The 18,103-nt window shown below is 45.3% G+C and overlaps 1 protein-coding gene across 3 annotated transcripts in view; it reads right to left on the reverse strand.

Annotated features, from left to right (window-relative positions):
- TK2 (thymidine kinase 2) overlaps positions 1 to 18,103 on the reverse strand; it is a 977,831-nt gene that overhangs the window by 98,552 nt on the left and 861,176 nt on the right. For all 3 annotated transcript variants that reach the window (XM_069653082.1, XM_069653073.1, XM_069653092.1), the window contains one exon: positions 3,068 to 3,148. In XM_069653082.1, the coding sequence (XP_069509183.1) occupies positions 3,068 to 3,148 (81 nt within the window). The remainder of the gene's footprint in view (positions 1 to 3,067; positions 3,149 to 18,103) is intronic.

An 18,103-nucleotide genomic window follows, 5' to 3' on the forward strand; every position in this document is an offset into this window, starting at 1 on the left:
GGGATGTTTCCATTTCAACAAGGTGCTGATGAAGGGAAGAAGGGATTGAGCTCTCATCGAAGCGTCTTTCATGCCACTGATTTTGCAGGGAAGGGGGGCTGGGAATTGGGAAAGGCGGACAAGTGCAAGTTGGGCAGCAATATCTTATTTTGCCCCTTGCATGTTCTTCTACAAACATTCTCAAGGCAGCAAATTGGAGGAGCAACTGCTCGATTTTGGCATCCAGGTGGTCAACTTTGATATGCCCAGTGTTCAGTTCAGTTTCGGTGGCCGTATGTTCCTGTGCAAAACGTGCCGCTTCTGGTGTACAGCTCTGCATTCCGGTATGTTCTGTTAAAAGAGAACAAATGTGGTTACTTGAAATGCAGTGTTACATTGTGATTGTGTTCTTTTGGCCAGCTCATTCCCTTCCTATGGGGTTACTATGCTCACTCATTTGGTCATTCAGAAACTTTTCCTCCAGCCATTCCAGGGTGCTTGCCCTTCCAGTAACTCTTTCCCTTTTCACAGTGCGGTGGGTAACAATGGGCTTATCGTCATCACTCATTTCTTCATGCGGAAAATTCTCCTCAAGCCACTCTAGGGTAGAAGCCATTGCTGCACACAAACAGAAAACATAATGCTTTTCTACTATTGTAAACTAACAGATATGTGCAATTACAACAAACACTTTTGTCTACTTACCACGTTGCTTTGTCATTCTGTTTTCGGTAGTTGCAGTTTGCTCCTCTGCCTCTTCCTTCTTTGTTTAATTGTGCAACGGGTGATTGATGAAGGCAAACGTCACTTTTCATGTTGGTACTTTCCTTTATGCTGCATACTTTATGCCTTTGTGCACTTTGTTGCGAAAGTACACATTTTGTATAGGTACAGCATTTTCCCTTCTAATTGACATATCCTGTACAGGTCTAATGCAATTCAGTGAAAGACACATTATTACAGGGACAATATGGTTCACGTGTGCACCTTCGACCCTATCATCTTTCCTGCAAAAACTATAACATACCAACGTTATGATTACAGTGCTGTATTCAAAACCTATGAAATTCACTAACAAAAAACATTGTTCAAGTGACATTATGGTTAAGTTGTGCCACTACAACCATTTCCGCTTTATTTACAAAACTAGCCTAAAGCATCATTATGGTTACAGTGCACTATAAAAAACCTATGCAATTCACTCACAAAAAAAATGTTGTTAAAGGGACGTTATGGTTAAGTTGCGCTACTAAAACCATTTCCACTTTACTGCAAAAAACTAGCCTAAAGCATCGTTATGGTTACAGTGCACTATTAAAAACCTATGAAATTCACTAACAAAAAACCTTGTTAAAGGGACGTTATGGTTAAGTTGCACCACTACAAAAGGTATGACATTCAATGGGAAAACGTTGCTAAAGGGACGTTATGGTTACAGGCAAAACCTAAAAACCCCAGACATTCGCAAGTTATGGTATGCTATGCAACCATAATTCACGCTACCATTGTGCACTGCAAGGACTAACACCCATGACATCAAAGATAACATCACAAATATCACTGATGACATCACATGTATATGTAGTTGTCATGAAAAGCCTCCAGAAGGGATTGTCTTTGTTATGTGCCATAAACCTATCAGAGTTCATAGGGAGAACTATCATTACATAAGTAGGTAATTACACAAGGCATTGCTATAAACAGTATTGCATTACACATGTCTTTCCATTACAAAACCGGACTCAAGTACAAACATAAGCAGTGTGTGCAGCATGCATAATACAGGTCCAATATCCACATTTTTCCCATGTTGCACAGTGAAATGATGCATGATGCTTTGCCGTTAGCCTTTTGTGGACTGTTAAACCTGTGATAAGTAGCTACCAATTCCTCAGTTACTATATAAATATACTACTGCACACAAAAATGAAAGACAGCACAACGCATACCAATAGCAGCATATACAAAGAAAGTAAAGTAAGCAAAAACGTAGCAATACTACCAAAAAGTGTTCATAACCTAACTGATTATTTTAATGCCCACAGATAAGTGCTGCATTTCAGGCTTCCTTCTTTGCATATATATATGTAGCATACAATGTCACTGAACCCTAAGGAAAGCAGTGTACGAACGGTAAGGTGTACAAATGTAGTACCTTCTCACTTTGTCATCACAGGTTACTGGGTTTTTTTGTGTTTTCTTTAGCAACAGGCTCTTTCTGCAGAGGTCTCCAGTGCTTTCCTTTATAGCTGAGGATTCCAGGTGACAACTTAACAGGTGGATGGCTCATCCATAATGGGCGACGGCATCGGCCCACCCCTTCTGGACAAGCCGATGCCAAGTCAGCCGAGTAAAAACACTGAGCGCTCTCTCAGCTTCACAGCATTACCCTGGTGCTGATGGGGCTCTTGTGGTTTATTTCTCTCCTGTTGTGCCATTCTGTTTTTGTGTCAAATAAGCAGACCTTTAAAGGAATGGTTCGCCCAAAAATAGATAGGCAACATAAAAAAACGATTGGTGTTTTTTTTTTTCCCCAAGTGAAATGGATGCCCGCCGCTGTGCTCGCTTTGGCGGCACTAATGAAGGAAAAGCCAGCAAGCTGTAGTAAACAAAAGCTACCACTGGGTGGCTTTTCCTTCATTGGTGTCGGGACTCTGAGGACGCGGACCGGAGACTACAGGCAGAAAAGCTGCAGCTGCATCTCGAGGCAACGCTGGGTAGGAGCCTTGGCACTGGCACTAATTTGGCTACCTAATCCCCTCTCCCAGCTAATCTGTTATTCTCTTAATTGTGGGGGGCTACCCAGTTTTTACAAATGTCTATGTCACTGTTTCTGGCAAAGGTACTGTGGAGGTGAGTGGGGAGGTGAAGTGGGAAGTACTGCGCAGGCCTTTTGATCTCACTGCCGCCTTAGCACAATTCCCAACCATTCGCAAGCTGGTGATGTTCCTATACAATGGGAAATAAAGGGAATTTATATTTTGGGTTAACTTTTGAGTAGACAACATAAACCAATGCAATGCTAGTCACATGTATACACGAATCACACTGTAATTGGGTGCCAGTTTAGATATTTTTCAATACTAACCAGCACTGGAGCAGGCACCGGGAACCGTATTTGCTTAATGAGCCACTCTTCATGAAGATTATGGATGGCTTCTAAATATTCCTGTGTAAAAATAGATTCAGACAACAGATAAGTGTAAGTAAAGATCGATTTATATTGTACAATAACATACATAAGTGTACCCCGTTTAAGCTTTCTGTCTGGAGAATTACCTACCTTAGCACGTAATTGATCTGTTTTTTATGGTATGATTTGACCTCCTGCACATTAGACAATTTATAGTCTTATTTATTTCTGGGAGTTGAATACTGAAGTGCAATACATGATAAGGAAGAGTACAGTATACAACACATTGCCGTTATAAACAACGGACACGATACATACACAGGGAGTTATTTAGTTTATAAGGATAAGCATTCGGGTAGGAATGCATGAGAGAGAGAGAGAGTCATTGTTACGTCTGACTAATAGGGATGTTTCACTTGTTACTCCCTGTCCACCTACTGGTTAACCTAAAACCGAGTTCTAAAGAAAATAATATTGTTAGTATTGGGCTATATTTACTTTAACAGGTATTTCAATGGCTACATAGCAAATAACTGAAACTCACTTATAATGTTCCCACAATCAAACGAGATAATTACTGTTAAAGAATACATTATTTACCTTCAGTAATATTCTTTGTGATGCATACGAGGATTCCTCCCACATAATCCTCACCTTCAAAATCCACGTCAGACGCAGTCTACACCAGAAAGCTTTGCGATAGCCACTCGGTGGCATAGTGCTGCTCTGAGGACCGCTCCATTACAGCGCTTGACGCCCTTTGGAGCTGGATGTTCTGTTATTGGTACATATAACTGGAGTTGCCACTCCCTATTCCTCTACCCATTTCCCCTGGCAGCCACGAGGAACAGTACAACTGCCACGCGTAAAAAGAAGAACATTTCAACTAAACCAATTTGTGTACTCAATCTAGCGGGGCAGGAGGGCGGTGTGATGAGGAATCATTATATAAATCAGAAAGAGCATTACTCTAATGGATATATTCATCCATCAGACTCACCATCGTTAAAAGACTGAAAGCCATGGCAAAAAAAAATAGAGAGGTGGGAGAATGACAAGAATGTATCTTTCAAACCTTGAATTTTTGAAGAACTACCCTCTCTAGTCTAGTAGCATAAATAGCTAGGGAGTTCAAATGGTAATGTGTTGTAAGGTAGCCTATATACCAGCCTGACCGATTTCCAACAGGGAATCCCCTCTGTAATGCAGATGTAGCTGCTTACCCTCTGGTTAAGTGAGACCCGAGGCATTTCGGTACCTCCTTGTGTGCAAGCTCATAGCGCCTAATACAATCCATCTATAGATAGTTCACCTTTCTTATGGCCAGCAAACACTGCAAATGGCCAATTGTCAATTCGATATCCATTTGTCGTATGAATGTAGAATTTTAAAGTTCTTCTCGAGTGGACCTTGTGAAATCGCTCTATAGCTTTTGAAGGATGAGGTGGGAGGAAGAAAACTGATAATTTTCTGTTATAAGTGAAATTCAGAAATTACTTTTGGTAAAAAAAGAGGGGTTTGTTTGTTTTTGTATTTGTTTATTGAATTTATAAAGCTCACCAGACCCGAGAGTAACAGGGCGCGGCAGGGTTATGCAAGGCTTACAAAGTTACATAGTCTATAAAGTACAATACACAGGCAGTCAAAATTTCACAATAGATATAACAATGTACAATATACAAATAGTCAAATTTCACAACAAAGACGGGGTTATTTACATCATAGTGTACAAACGTCTGCAGAAATTTACAATCTTAAGAGGCAGACAACGCTGGAATGCAATAGTATCAGAGGAAGCTAGTTATCGATCAGATTGAGGTGGGTAATGAGGTTCTTTCGGAATTGAGGGTAGGATAGGTCAGCTCTCAGCTCATGTGGCAGGGAGTTCCAGAGTTTAGCGGCCTTCACAGGGAAACTGTTGCCGCCGATCTTGGAGGATTTGAATCTGGGTACTAGCAGGCAGTTAGTATTAACGGTTCTAGTAGGTCTGCTGGAAGTTCTTCTAGATAATTCTTCAGTTAGGTAGCTAGGTGCAACATTGTGCAATGCTTTGTGTGTCAGGGAGGCGATTTTTAATTGTATTTTGTTATGGGTGGATAACCAATTGTATTGGCTTCTGATTGCAGTCATATGCACTCTTTTGTGGATGCCCAGTGCAGAGGGTTTATACCTCCTGTAAAATAGTAGGTAGGTTTAGCAATTTTAAGATTTATTGCGGTATTAACTTAAACAACAGCTCTCCTTGTACACATCAAACGGTATTAGTTTGCATGGTTTGGTTTCTGTGAAAGGGTTAATGCAGTCCAGAGTTCAAAAAGAAGCTCCACTTGGCTTCTCGCATCTTTAAAAGGGAAAATAAAGTCAACTTAATTCTTTTTCTCCACGGACTGACTCACCCTCTGTTCACTGGGTTAAGAAAACAAAAAAAACAAAAATCCACATGGAAGGCACAGTCCTTGATTAATGGTTGACGGCTGGCGCTTCTCCTCAGCGAGTCCGCCTCTGATAGGGATCTCCCCTGTGCCTCTCAGTGAGCCTTCTAGTACGCCCAGTCACAATCACCTTTCCATTCCTCTCTGGTCTCCGGCTCGGCTTGCAGCTGTAATCAGAAACACCTGGTGAGCTCTCTGTTGCTGCATTTAAGGCCCTCTCTGCTCCTCTCCTCCCTTCAGTCTCCAGCCAGTTTTCCCTCCCATTCCCCACACCTGCACGGCGTTTTCTTTCCTCAGTCCACCCAGTTTCATACACTGTTTGACCCCACCCTGTATGTCTCTGGGGCCACCGATCTACATGTGGGCTGACTGCTTTATACCAGTGCCAATCTCTGGTACACCTATTTCCATGCTGTATGATTGGGTTGTACCTATGCCGTTTTCCCTTTTTAATTCTGTCTCTGCCCCCTCCTTGGTTTCGTTTCTCGCGGTGGTTTCTGGGACATGTAGTTTTCTTTTGATTTGCTGTGTAAACCTTTTGTTGGCTGGGTCTCATTACTAGAATAGGATCCTCCCTTGTTTCTGTTGCCTCTTTGACCACCTCACATACTCCCCCCCCCCCCCGGGAACTAGGCCGTTCGGGCATGTTCAAGGCCCTGGACAAGTAATCAGCTACTCGCTGATATTTTCCAGGTTTATGTACTGTAACAAAATGATAGGGTTGAAGGGTTAAGAACCACCTAAGGACCCTATGGTTTGAGTCTTTCTGGGTGGCTAGCCATCGAAGAGGGGCATGATCTGTAAAGATGGTAAACTTTCGACCTAGTAAATAATAACGAAGAGATTCAACGGCCCATTTTATCGCTAAACATTCTTTTTCTAAGGTGGAGTATGGTATCTCGTGTGGGAGGAGTTTTCTACTGATGAAGGCTATTGGGCAGAGGTCTTGTTCTGATCCTTGGGATAGCACAGCACCTAGACCACATCCTGATGCATTAGCCTGTAAATAGAAGGCTTTTGAGAAATCTGGGCAGTGTAGAACCGGTTGGGTTGATATTAGTTGAATTAAGTGGTGAAAAGCTTGCACAGCTTCTGGCTTGATTTGAAGTGGCCGGTTGGTTTTTAAGGCGTCTGTCAGTGGTGCTGCTATGGTAGAAAAATGCGGTATGAATCTTCTATAATACCCTACGAACCCTAGGAAGGCTCGGATATCTTTCCGGGTTTCCGGTATTCGTAATTTTTTAAAAGCCTGTATTTTGTCCACCAACGGTGTGATTACTCCACCTCCTACAGAATAACCCAGATACTTGGTAGTTTTGGCTGCCAGCTTGGTTTTCTTGGGGTTGATATGCAGTCCTGCCTCTTGTAAGGACGTAATTACTTTGATTAGATGTTCTAAATGTTCCTTCCAGGTTTTACTAAAAATCACTATGTCATCCAAATAGGCAGCTGCGTATAGTTCATGAGGTTTTAGTACCTTATCCATTAAGGCCTGAAAAGTGGCAGGAGCCCCGTGCAACCCAAATGGTAACACCGTAAACTGAAATAGACCTTGAGGTGTTGCAAAGGCTGTTTTCTCCTGATCCGCTGGGTTGAGCGGTATCTGCCAATATCCTTTGGTTAGGTCCAATGTACTCAAAAAGGATGCAGCCCCCAGTTTCTCTATTAGCTCATCTATTCGGGGCACAGGGTAGGCTTCATATCTGGAAATGGCGTTTAGTTGTCTAAAGTCCATACAGAACCGGGTGGTACCATCTGGTTTGGGTACTAGTACCACCTGTGAACACCATGCGCTCTTGGAGGGAATAATGGTACCCAATTTCAGCATACTCTCTATTTCTTGCGCTATTTCCCCTCTTTTTGCTTCAGGGATTCTATAGGGTCGGAGGCATATAATCTTGCCTGCCTCGGTTGGGATTGAGTGAGTAGCCATATGAGTCCTTCCAGGTAGACTCGAGAATGTCTTTGCTACAGGGCCCAGGGTGTCAAATAATTCAATTCTTTGGGTGTCGCTTAATTGTTCCCCCAAGCCCACATCTCGTAGGTTACCAGCCGAATGTGTGACCATTTGTTCCGGGACCGACATCTCTACTAGAGACGTACACAATATTGCTGAGTCTCTTTCTTTCCACAACTTGAGTAAATTAATGTGATAGTTTGCTCCACCTCATAATTAACTGGACCCAACACCTTTGTTATACTATATGGGCCTTTCCATTGGGCGAGCATTTTGTTCGTGTGAGTGGGTAATAACACCAGCACGTTGTCTCCTATTTTAAGCGTCCTAGGTCTGCTTCCTTTGTCGTAATACTTCTCTTGCGTTTCTTGAGCTCGCCCCAGGTTTTCCTGAGCATAGTCTCTGAGTTTTCCCAGGTGATCCCTTAGTTCATTCACATATTCTGTTAGGGTTGTTTCTTCCTGCTGTTCCCAAGTGTCCTTTAGTAATCCCAAGATAGATTTTGGCTGTCTCCCAAATAATAATTCAAATGGGGAATGCCCTGTTGAGGATTGAGGTGTATCACGTAAAACCATCAATGCCCATGGCAGTACTTTCACCCACCCTAGACCAGTGGGGCTGGTTGCTCTTTTTATCGTTTGTTTGATGGTTTTGTTACATCTTTCCACCAGCCCATCAGTCTGTGGATGGTACACCGAGGTCCTTAAATGGTTGATGCCAAGGGTCTTGCATACTTCTTTCATAACGTTCGACATAAAATTACGTCCTTGGTCTGTTACAATCTCCAGGGGAATCCCCACTCTAGCGAAATAGGGTAAAAGTACATCACATACTTGTTTGGCAGACATTACTTTTAATGGAAATGCTTCTGGATATCTAGTGGCATAGTCCACTACCACTAGTACGAACCGGTATCCTCGGCTGGTAGGCTCCATTGGACCCACAATGTCTAGCCCTATCCTCTGAAATGGCTCTTTGATCAATGGCATTCTTTGTAAAGGTGCTCGTGCTGGAATATGGGGGCTTGTTTTCTGACATATATCACACTCTTGGCAATATTTGGTTATCTCAGCGTAAACTCCGGGCCAATAGAAATTTTGCAACACCCTTTTTATGGTCTTGTTCTCAGCTAGATGTCCCCCTGTGGTGTGGTCATGTGCCAGCTGAATCAGCCCTTTCCTGTAGGACTGGGGAACCAACAATTGCTCCTTCATTATGTTATCAGATCCTTGGGTTATTCGATAGATTAACCCCCGTTTCTCTTTAAAGTAGGGAGTAGGAGGTTGGACCCCACTAGTGTCTAGAGCTTGTTCCCTGGCCCTTTTTAATGTTTAATCCAGCCCTGTTTCTGTTCGAAATGAAGGCATATGGTCCCACACCTTCCAGTCTATAATGGAAATGTCTTTATACGCTTCCTGATTCACTCGGTTTCTCCTTTTCTGGGCCTTAGATAATTTTTCCCGACTACATGCCCCCAATAGTTCTGTTTGTGAAAACGGGTCTTCTCTCAACCATCTATCGAATTCAGGTAGATCTGTTCCTATTAGCACCGGAGCGGGCAAGGTAGGAATAACGGCGGCTTTGATTGGCATCTCCTGCCCCTGTATTCCCAACACAATGTCTTCAGATGGATACCCTTTTACATCCCCATGCACGCACTTTATGTCAATGGTTCTCACCTGTTCGCTATCTTGCTCGCTCACATGGGGCTGTATGGCCGTCTGTCGGCTTCCGCTGTCCATCATTGCTTGACGGGGATGTCCATCGACTGTGACCTCTATCACGTAAGGTAGTCGTTTCCTTCGGTATTCCTGCGCTTGTATGGAACCGATTTCCATTGGTTCAATTTTTGGTTTTTTGGAACAGAAACGCGCAATATGCCCCCACTCTCCACACTCAAAACATTGGGGTGCCTGTCCTTTGCTTAAGCCAGCCCCATTAGTGGGTCGGGTTTCGGCCTTGTTCCTGGGTTCGGTTCCTGGTCCTTTATAGGTTCCGATACGTACTTGGGAAGCTTCCACACTTGGTCTCAATTGGTTGGCCGGGAAAGGTCGGTGCTCCCTGCCTTCTGATATGCTGTTGCCACGTCTATTGCCTCGGCCAGTGATAGATGGTGATGTTGCCTCACCCACCTCTGAATTGGTCCTGGTAAGGCATCAATGAACTGTTCCATCATTACTTTATCCTTAATCTGTCCTATTGTGGCTGTGCCTGTTTGCAGCCATTTTTCCGCCAAATCTTGTACTCTGTAGAACAATTGTCTTGGACTTTCTCCTGGTTTCAATCGGGTTTCTCGAAACTTGAGCCTGTAGTATTCTTCATCCATGCCGAGTCTTTCCAAAACAGTTTTTTAATCTCGGTATAAGGAGTGTCTCCGGTGGGGTTAGCCGCTTGGTATGCCCCCTGCATTACCCCTGTGAGCAAGGGAGCCAGATAGAAAGCCCATCTGTCCTGTGGCCATTGGGCTGCTCTAGCTATTCTCTCAAAATTTACGAAGAAAAAACTGGGGTTTTCTACTACTTGGTACTTTTGTAATACCGTAGGCGGTATTACTGGATGCGTCCGGTTCGTGGCCACTGCTTCTCCCAGTATTCTTAAAGCTTCCCGTCCTTGCTCTTGGGCAGCACTTTGCACTTGTATGGCCTGTTGGAGGGCTTGTCTGTCCGCCTGCGCCTGGTGACTTTGCACTTGTAAAAGTTGCTGCAGCTGCTGTTGCCCTTCTGCGAGTGCCTTTACCACAGCTTCAATGTCTTCTGCTTGGGCGTTCTCTTGAATCCCACCGCTGCCACCACTGTAAAATAGTAGGCTGTAGTCGGATGTAGGTTTAGCAATTTTAAGATTTATTGCGGTGTTAACTTAAAGAACAGCTCTCCTTGTACACATCAAACGGTATTAGTTTGCATGAGGTTTGGTTTCCGTGAAAGGGTTAATGCAGTCCAGAGTTCAAAAAGAAGCTCCACTTGGCTTCTCGCATCTTTAAAAGGGAAAATAAAGTCAACTTAATTCTTTTTCTCCACGGACTGACTCACCCTCTGTTCACTGGGTTAAGAAAACAAAAAAAACAAAAATCCACATGGAAGGCACAGTCCTTGATTAATGGTTGACGGCTGGCGCTTCTCCTCAGCGAGTCCGCCTCTGATAGGGATCTCCCCTGTGCCTCTCAGTGAGCCTTCTAGTACGCCCAGTCACAATCACCTTTCCATTCCTCTCTGGTCTCCGGCTCGGCTTGCAGCTGTAATCAGAAACACCTGGTGAGCTCTCTGTTGCTGCATTTAAGGCCCTCTCTGCTCCTTCCCTCCCTTCAGTCTCCAGCCAGTTTTCCCTCCCATTCCCCACACCTGCACAGCGTTTTCTTTCCTCAGTCCACCCAGTTTCATACACTGTTTGACCCCACCCTGTATGTCTCTGGGGCCACCGATCTACATGCGGGCTGACTGCTTTATACCAGTGCCAATCTCTGGTACACCTATTTCCATGCTGTATGATTGGGTTGTACCTATGCCGTTTTCCCTTTTTAATTCTGTCTCTTCCCCCTCCTTGGTTTCGTTTCTCGTGGTGGTTTCTGGGACATGTAGTTTTCTTTTGATTTGCTGTGTAAACCTTTTGTTGGCTGGGTCTCATTACTAGAATAGGATCCTCCCTTGATTCTGTTGCCTCTTTGACCACCTCACACCTCCTTAGAGACTATGGTATTGTTGCCATCAATGATGAAAGAGGCGTATTCCTGACCTAGTTTATAGATATTGGAAGGGGTACCGAGGATTATCAGCTCTAAACCGTGAGTGGCCATCCATGCCTGAATGAGGAGGTAGATTCTATTCACCAACGCCAAGTCCCTGCCATGGTTTTACCTTCAGAGTAACTGTCTTTTCAGAATTTAAGACGTGAGGAGAGACTGATCGTGCAAGGCCGAAGGGCCAGAAAGGCAACTTTAAAGGAAAACAGCCTCACACAACAGAATTGTAGAGGTTCATACGGAACTGCCATTAACAAGGTGAGCACCAAGTTAAGATTCAACTGGGAACTAGGAATGGTTTTGGTGGAAAAACATGTTATTACTTTTAAAAATGGCAGTACTATAGGAATCGGGAAGAAAGAACTTTGCTTGGGCGTCCTCTTAAAAAAGAGGGGGCTTCTCCCAATGTTGGGACCTGATTTGACGAAATGTAAGAGTACCTCAAGGGCTGTGCCTGTGGGGCATGATAATGGGTCAATACCACTAACATGGTACTCACGATGAACTTGACTTGGTGAACTGCTGTCTTGCCGGTGGTACCAGACAAAGAACCTCCCTCTGAGAGATGCCAATTATTGTACCTCAATCTCTCAATAGCCAGACATGTAGGGTCAGTGTTCTGGCACTGGTGTGAAGCACTTCATCACAAGGCTGCATCCAAGGGCTTCTCCTAAAAGGACATAGCAGCACGTATAGCATGCTGTGTGACACATGCTCCGTGCCCAGTCTAGAGCAATCTAGATAATGGTTGTTCCTCTATGCTTAAACTTCATCAGAGCCAATGAATTCTGCACACATGGAGGGAATGTATATACCAGGTCGAACTCCAGGGAATTCACAGTACCTATCCAGGAACACCCCTGAAGCAGGACTGCCACATATTGCTCTAGCGGGAAGCAAACAGGCTGATCTGCAGAAGGCCACTGTAAAGACTGGAGGGGTTTTATCTGTGATACTACTCACAATGGTTGGGGTAGAGGCACAGAGGCACACCTGCTGAGACTCTCAAAGGGTAGCAATGGCCGAGCAGCAAAGCCTGAGACTCAAAGGCAAGAAAAGCAGGCTGGTTCTTGGGTACAATGAATCTCCAAGCCCCCACAAAGGAACGTCTACACACTATGTCATGTGCTAGCAGAATAGCACAATTATTTTGATTAAATACAGATTAGGGTTAGGTGAATATGTACATGTAAATAAGGCTCAGTTTGAAACTCTACTGTAATCCCTAACACAATATGTACCTTACTATGATGTACCACAGTTATTCTACAATTCAGCAATAATGCACTAACTGGTATATTTCATAAAATGCATTAAATGACTAAGCATGGTTTGAACCTCAAAGCACAACTGTAGAAATGCAGGCAATTACTACAGAAGACTGGCAGAATGCTTTTAGGGGTTAACAGGCAACACTGTGTGGAGATCCCCGCCCCCCCAACATGGGCAACCTGCAAAACAAGGGTAAGTTATACTTTGCTTTTATATTAATGCCCAGTCCTTATGTGTTCATTGTCTGTTCTTGCTTCTAAAGGTCACACCACCAAGTACCTGGGAAGCAGCATGGGAGTCAGGCTTAGGATGAATCCATAACCCTTGTGTTACCCCTGCAGGAGGGAGACCCTCTTCTGTCAAAGTACCTTGGGGGCCTTGGAAGGCAAAGAGGTGAAGTCTCAGCTTTACTCAATGATCCTCGAGGAAGGACCCCTCCCGCCCCCTAGAGGAAGGAGTCGCTGGGTCATTGCTGTTGAGTAGGAGAAGGGAACCAAGCAGTGTCAGAAAGGCTGCGTGGTGATCTCCTTGGTTGGGTTACTACACCGGCTGTGGATGTGCCATGAAGATTAAACCCACTGTGGACCTCGACAAGAGAGGTGAGGATGTGTCCTTTGGTTTCCATCGATGACCTGCAGTGGAGGCGGGTGCAGTGACTGAAGTAGGTGTCAGGTTTTGTCAGTTTGCGGTTTGCCCCTGTTCAGTTCTTCAGTGCTGTAGCCACAGCACAGACAACAGGATGGCTTCTGGCGAATTGGACTTGAGCACGGCACTACCCTGCAGACCTCCACCAAGTCTGGACCCGAGGACTCGTACTTCGATGCGATGTGGCAGGAAACCCACCCACGGGAACTTCTCGGCAGTCAGCGACTCTGGACCTGCTAAGCTGTAGGAAAGTGGACAGATGTCCTGGTTGCAGTGCCACTTGGGGATTTCTTCAGTTGGTTGGAACTTGGCAAGCTCTGGGTGTCAAGTAACACTAAGCCAGGGTACCCACTCTTCTGGGCGATACACCGCACTCTTGCTTTCGAATCGTCACAGGTAGCCTCCAGACCCTGGACGACGCTGGTGGACTTCTTGAGCACAAGAGGTCCGGGTATTCTTCTTCAGGACCCAAACATATAACTCTGCAGAACGGCAGGCACCCAGGACCTCTCTTATCAGTCCTTGAATCAGCACAGCAGCCTTTGGATTTGATGAAGGGTTGCAGCAGCAGAACTTCTTCCTCCAACTGGATTCAGGATACAGGCTTCTAGGAAAACTCCAAGCTTCTTACACAAAGGTAGGTGAGGAGTCTTCTGATATACACAAATATACACAATTTCCCCTTTTCACTCAGGCTGAGCTAGGCTCAGCCAGCCAATGACCCACTAGTGCATTCACGCAGAACCCAATCAGGCTCACAGGCATTCAGTCCATTCTCCCAAAACAGTGGATGTGTATTGGAGACAACTCTCAGCCTTTCAGAGTATTCACTCAGTTTCAGACAGGGCTGGCTCAGGAAGGACCACAGACATTGTCAGCCACAACACAGAATGTGAGTGGACTCTTCTTTCCATTCAGTCAGGCCCCACCTCTAGGGTATAACCAAAAACAAACAGTCTCCGGGGAAGACTCCTACCAATTAAGCAGAGGGAAGCCCCAGAGCCATAGATGGTCCTTCCACCCAACACCCAATCAGGGTTAAGGGGGACAGGGACAGAGCTTCTCAGGACTTTTAGAAACAACAGGGAAAGGCAGAAAGCCATGAGGTTTACAGTGGCCATCTTGCCTTTGCTCAGGAACCCATTGATTCCTGTGGCAGACCAAAATGGAGGAGACCAAGAGCCACTGCAAATTCAGCATGTAGCTGCCACCCTCAGTGGGGCAACACACAGGTGGCCAAAAACACACACTAAAGGTACTAAGGAGTACTCCTACCCATGGGTGCCATAGAGGTGGTCTATGAGTCTTGTTCACTGTGCAGACGCACCTGGGGCGTATAAAGTGCTGGATGGGATGACCACAATAACTGATTTCAGGCCCAAATAACCGGACAGACTCAAAGAATATGGCAAAGTACTACTTTATTATCAGTGCAAAGAGTAGGGAAATCTGGCAAACATAAGAAATCACAGCTCACACACTCTCAAATATCTTTCAGTTACGCAAGGGCTTTACCTCAATATATAAGTCAGCTATTACATCATCCTACGTGGCAAATAGTAGAACCGTATCGGGCGCAGGGATAGGGAACATACATACCTATAGTTTATTTAGGTGTTAGTAACATCATTGGCTGCCCCTTACCAAGTAGGCACTCCTCGAACAACCTCTAACTACGTATAATACAGATAATAGTAGAATAATAGCAGCCGATTGGCTTCTGAAACAATGTATGATCGTCATCATCCCATAGGCCATCCTAATTGGTTGCCACTCTCTTCCAACCTTGGACATTCGGTTCGTTAGCAGCAAGTAAGGAAAACGAAAACCAGGTGCGGGGAATCACTTAGGCCCTAAGCCAAGGCCTCTTCGTTGTAGTTCACTTTGCTGACTGTTCTCTTCCCGTGAACTTTAAAAGGGCATGAAGGTACACTGCTATCTTCGTCTGGAGCTTTATGAATAGGCCTGTTTCTGTTTTTGCACCACGTGTGAGATCACCATGAATTTGTCCATTCTGCCCTCTTATTTAGTGCTATTTGATTCAATTATACAAGGTGCTATTACTCTTCTTGGCCTCTAGAAGCTTGGTTGCTCAGTCTTGCATAAGCTTTCTGCATCTTTTATTGTCCAATACTTGGCACTTGCAAATGTTTACTCCTTTGCCTAATCTAAGAGAATTATGTCCTACATACATGGCTTATCCTCTTCTACTCCTTATGTGACTTGCAGTTGCTTCTCACTGTGACATCGTTGATCCTGAGCCAAGTAAATATTCTTTGTTCTTGCATGAATCTGTATTCCAGTGCCTGTCAGCTCTGCAGCCTTGGTCTGTCTCCATGCGGCTTTTAGCTCACTATTATACGAAACCGACGTCCATCTTCTTAACATGGCAGCTTTACCTGTGTTATATTTTCTACTATATCAAGCTTCTATATTTATTATCTACCGTGTGTTTCTGCGTATATACATCTACTGCATTTCTTTTCTTTTCACTTATTTTATCAGCATATATGATTTCTTCGCATTTGCATTTATGCTCACTTTACTTCAGTCACCTCTTCATTCTTTGAGCATTAATATATCGTTTCAGTGCGTCCTTGTCTCTTTGCTTCATGACGTCACCTTAGACCTATCAAACTTTACTTATAGTTCTTCTATGTCCATTGGTGTCTGCAGAAATTCGGATGGTTGTATGAGTGCATAACATCTTTCATATATTCGATGCAGTATTGGGATGATACCAGGTGTCATGCTCAGTGCTTTCTTGCTGCTCTTCCAATATGACAGAGAGGATGGGGTGGGCTCCATAAGTGACATGTACACCTGCTTCTCTACATCATCAACTGGACTCCTGTGCAGAAAACAAAGAAAGCACACACTAGGGAAGTAGTAGGGTAGGCACTGGGAGGACATGTCCCATTAAAGCATTTCCAGCATCACACCTATACATGGAGAATATATGCTCCAGAGTATCTCTGCTTAGCTCCAACTCATGGGAGATGCTGAGAGATGAGTAGGAGTGCCAACCTGAGTGTTTCTGGCTGCTGGTGAGGTAAGAAGCTGATATGGTCATCTTGTTGTTGATCACTCAAAACCACAGTAGCATGGCCTCCATGCAGGGCTTCAACTACTTCACACCACCCATTTTGTTGAAATGGTGCATGTTGGTGGTAGTCTGTGAGGACCTGAACAGTCACACCTATAATAAATCGAAAGATAACTGCAAAAGTGCAATGAGATCCAGCAAGTTGAAGTAGAAGGAGTTACCCTGGCCTTTGTGAGAGACTACTCGCAGAAAGATCCTCAGGAGATCCTCCTCCTATCAGTGCTGCATCCATGATGTGACAGAGCCAGTGGTCTGTCCCTTTTAGGTGAGGATAGCGACCCTTCTCAGCCTGGTGTTGGGGAGGCTACAGTCCATATCCCTTAACCCTATGTCTGGTTGTGTGACTGTAAGGAAGGCATGGTATCAAACATTGAAGACAGACACAAGTGATCACAGTTCAAGGGTGTTTATTGAACTTCAATGGGTTGAACGCCCATCTAAACCTAAATCTAAGGATAGAAGCAAGCTACGACCATCAAAGGAAAAATAACAGTCCTAGTGGTGTCTCTGTGAACATAAAAGGGCCTATACTAATAATCCTATTGCCAATCCTTTCTTCTAAATACAAATGGTGTGGGATAATAATGTATGCAAAAGGAAATTGTTCAAGAAACAATATGTCGGGGAGACCACCAGGGGGTGCACCGAAATGGTCGCCTGAGTGCTCAGCTCCTTCAGAACCCTAGGATTATAGCAGAGAATCCAAGCTTGCCCAGCCCGCAAGCAGCCCCAACGAGGTACAAACTAAGAAGAAGGAGCCAGCCATAAGCGTACCAATTCCTGGGAAGAATCGGATACCTCTTCACCACAAACGGAGCAAGTGAAGCAGAGGCCCCTGGCCTGCGGAGCATACACAACGGCGGAGCCGTTGCCAAGACCAGCCACGTGGGCTCACAGCTGTTATTTTGCCCGAAACAGAGTCAGCGTCCGCTAGCCGTCCTGAGAAGACGGCGAGATCCGAGCAAAACAACCCACTGGGCTGCCGAGCTAAACAGGAGGAGCACCGAAGCTGCCTGCGGTGGCTCAGCTCTGAAGAAGCGTCCTGAGCTTCGCCACTGCGAGATACAGTAAGCGAGCGGGAGCAGTGAAGAAACAGCGTGTGGCCCACAGAGCGCAGCCTGAGAAACCCACCAGCCACCGCTCAAAAGTCATAGAATCAGGCCCAGGCTCAGCACAGACGCAACACCAGATGCAGAAGCCCTGTTCCTCCCCCAAACCCCCTGAGTCTGGCAGTCAGGACCAGGGGGCTCTCATATCAGACAGCAGTAAAGGGCACAGGACAGGGAGAAGAGTCCCCTGACAAGCATAGCCCCCAACAGAAGCTGTGGAGGCACATTTCTGGGAGGTCGAGGGCCCCCACCCCTTTTTGTGCATTTCTGAGACCTGCAACACTATAAGCAATCGCCTGATCCCACGGTGAAATAGTTGGGAAGCACACAACCTCGAACTCCTCAGCGGGGAAGGGGGAACCCCTCCTCCACAGTCAGCTAACAACACAAGGGAGGCGAACTCGGCTTCCCACCGCACTCAGCATAGAGCAACCTCGCTCCAACAACAACGGTAAGAACCACTGCCCCAAGACTCTCCTGCAAGAGCACAGCCCAGACCAGGAGCAGGCAGCCTCCCTGAGGCGGCCATACCGAAACACACTCCATGTTTCATGCCACACAAAAGAAAACAAATGAGACTCGTACTCCTGCGCCCCCCCCCCCCCCCAAGACAAGGGGAGACAAAGAAACACCATGCCTTACCCTGGTGCTGTGCCTTTGCCAAGTCCCTGCTCAGAGCCATGGGCAGGCTACCAGCAAAGAAGGTGGTCAGGCTCCAAGAGGGCCTACCCAAG

This window comes from Ambystoma mexicanum, chromosome 1p (genome assembly GCF_040938575.1).
Source record: "Ambystoma mexicanum isolate Mex_15411 chromosome 1p, UKY_AmexF1_1, whole genome shotgun sequence".
In the NCBI taxonomy this organism is placed as follows: Eukaryota; Metazoa; Chordata; class Amphibia; order Caudata; family Ambystomatidae; genus Ambystoma; species Ambystoma mexicanum.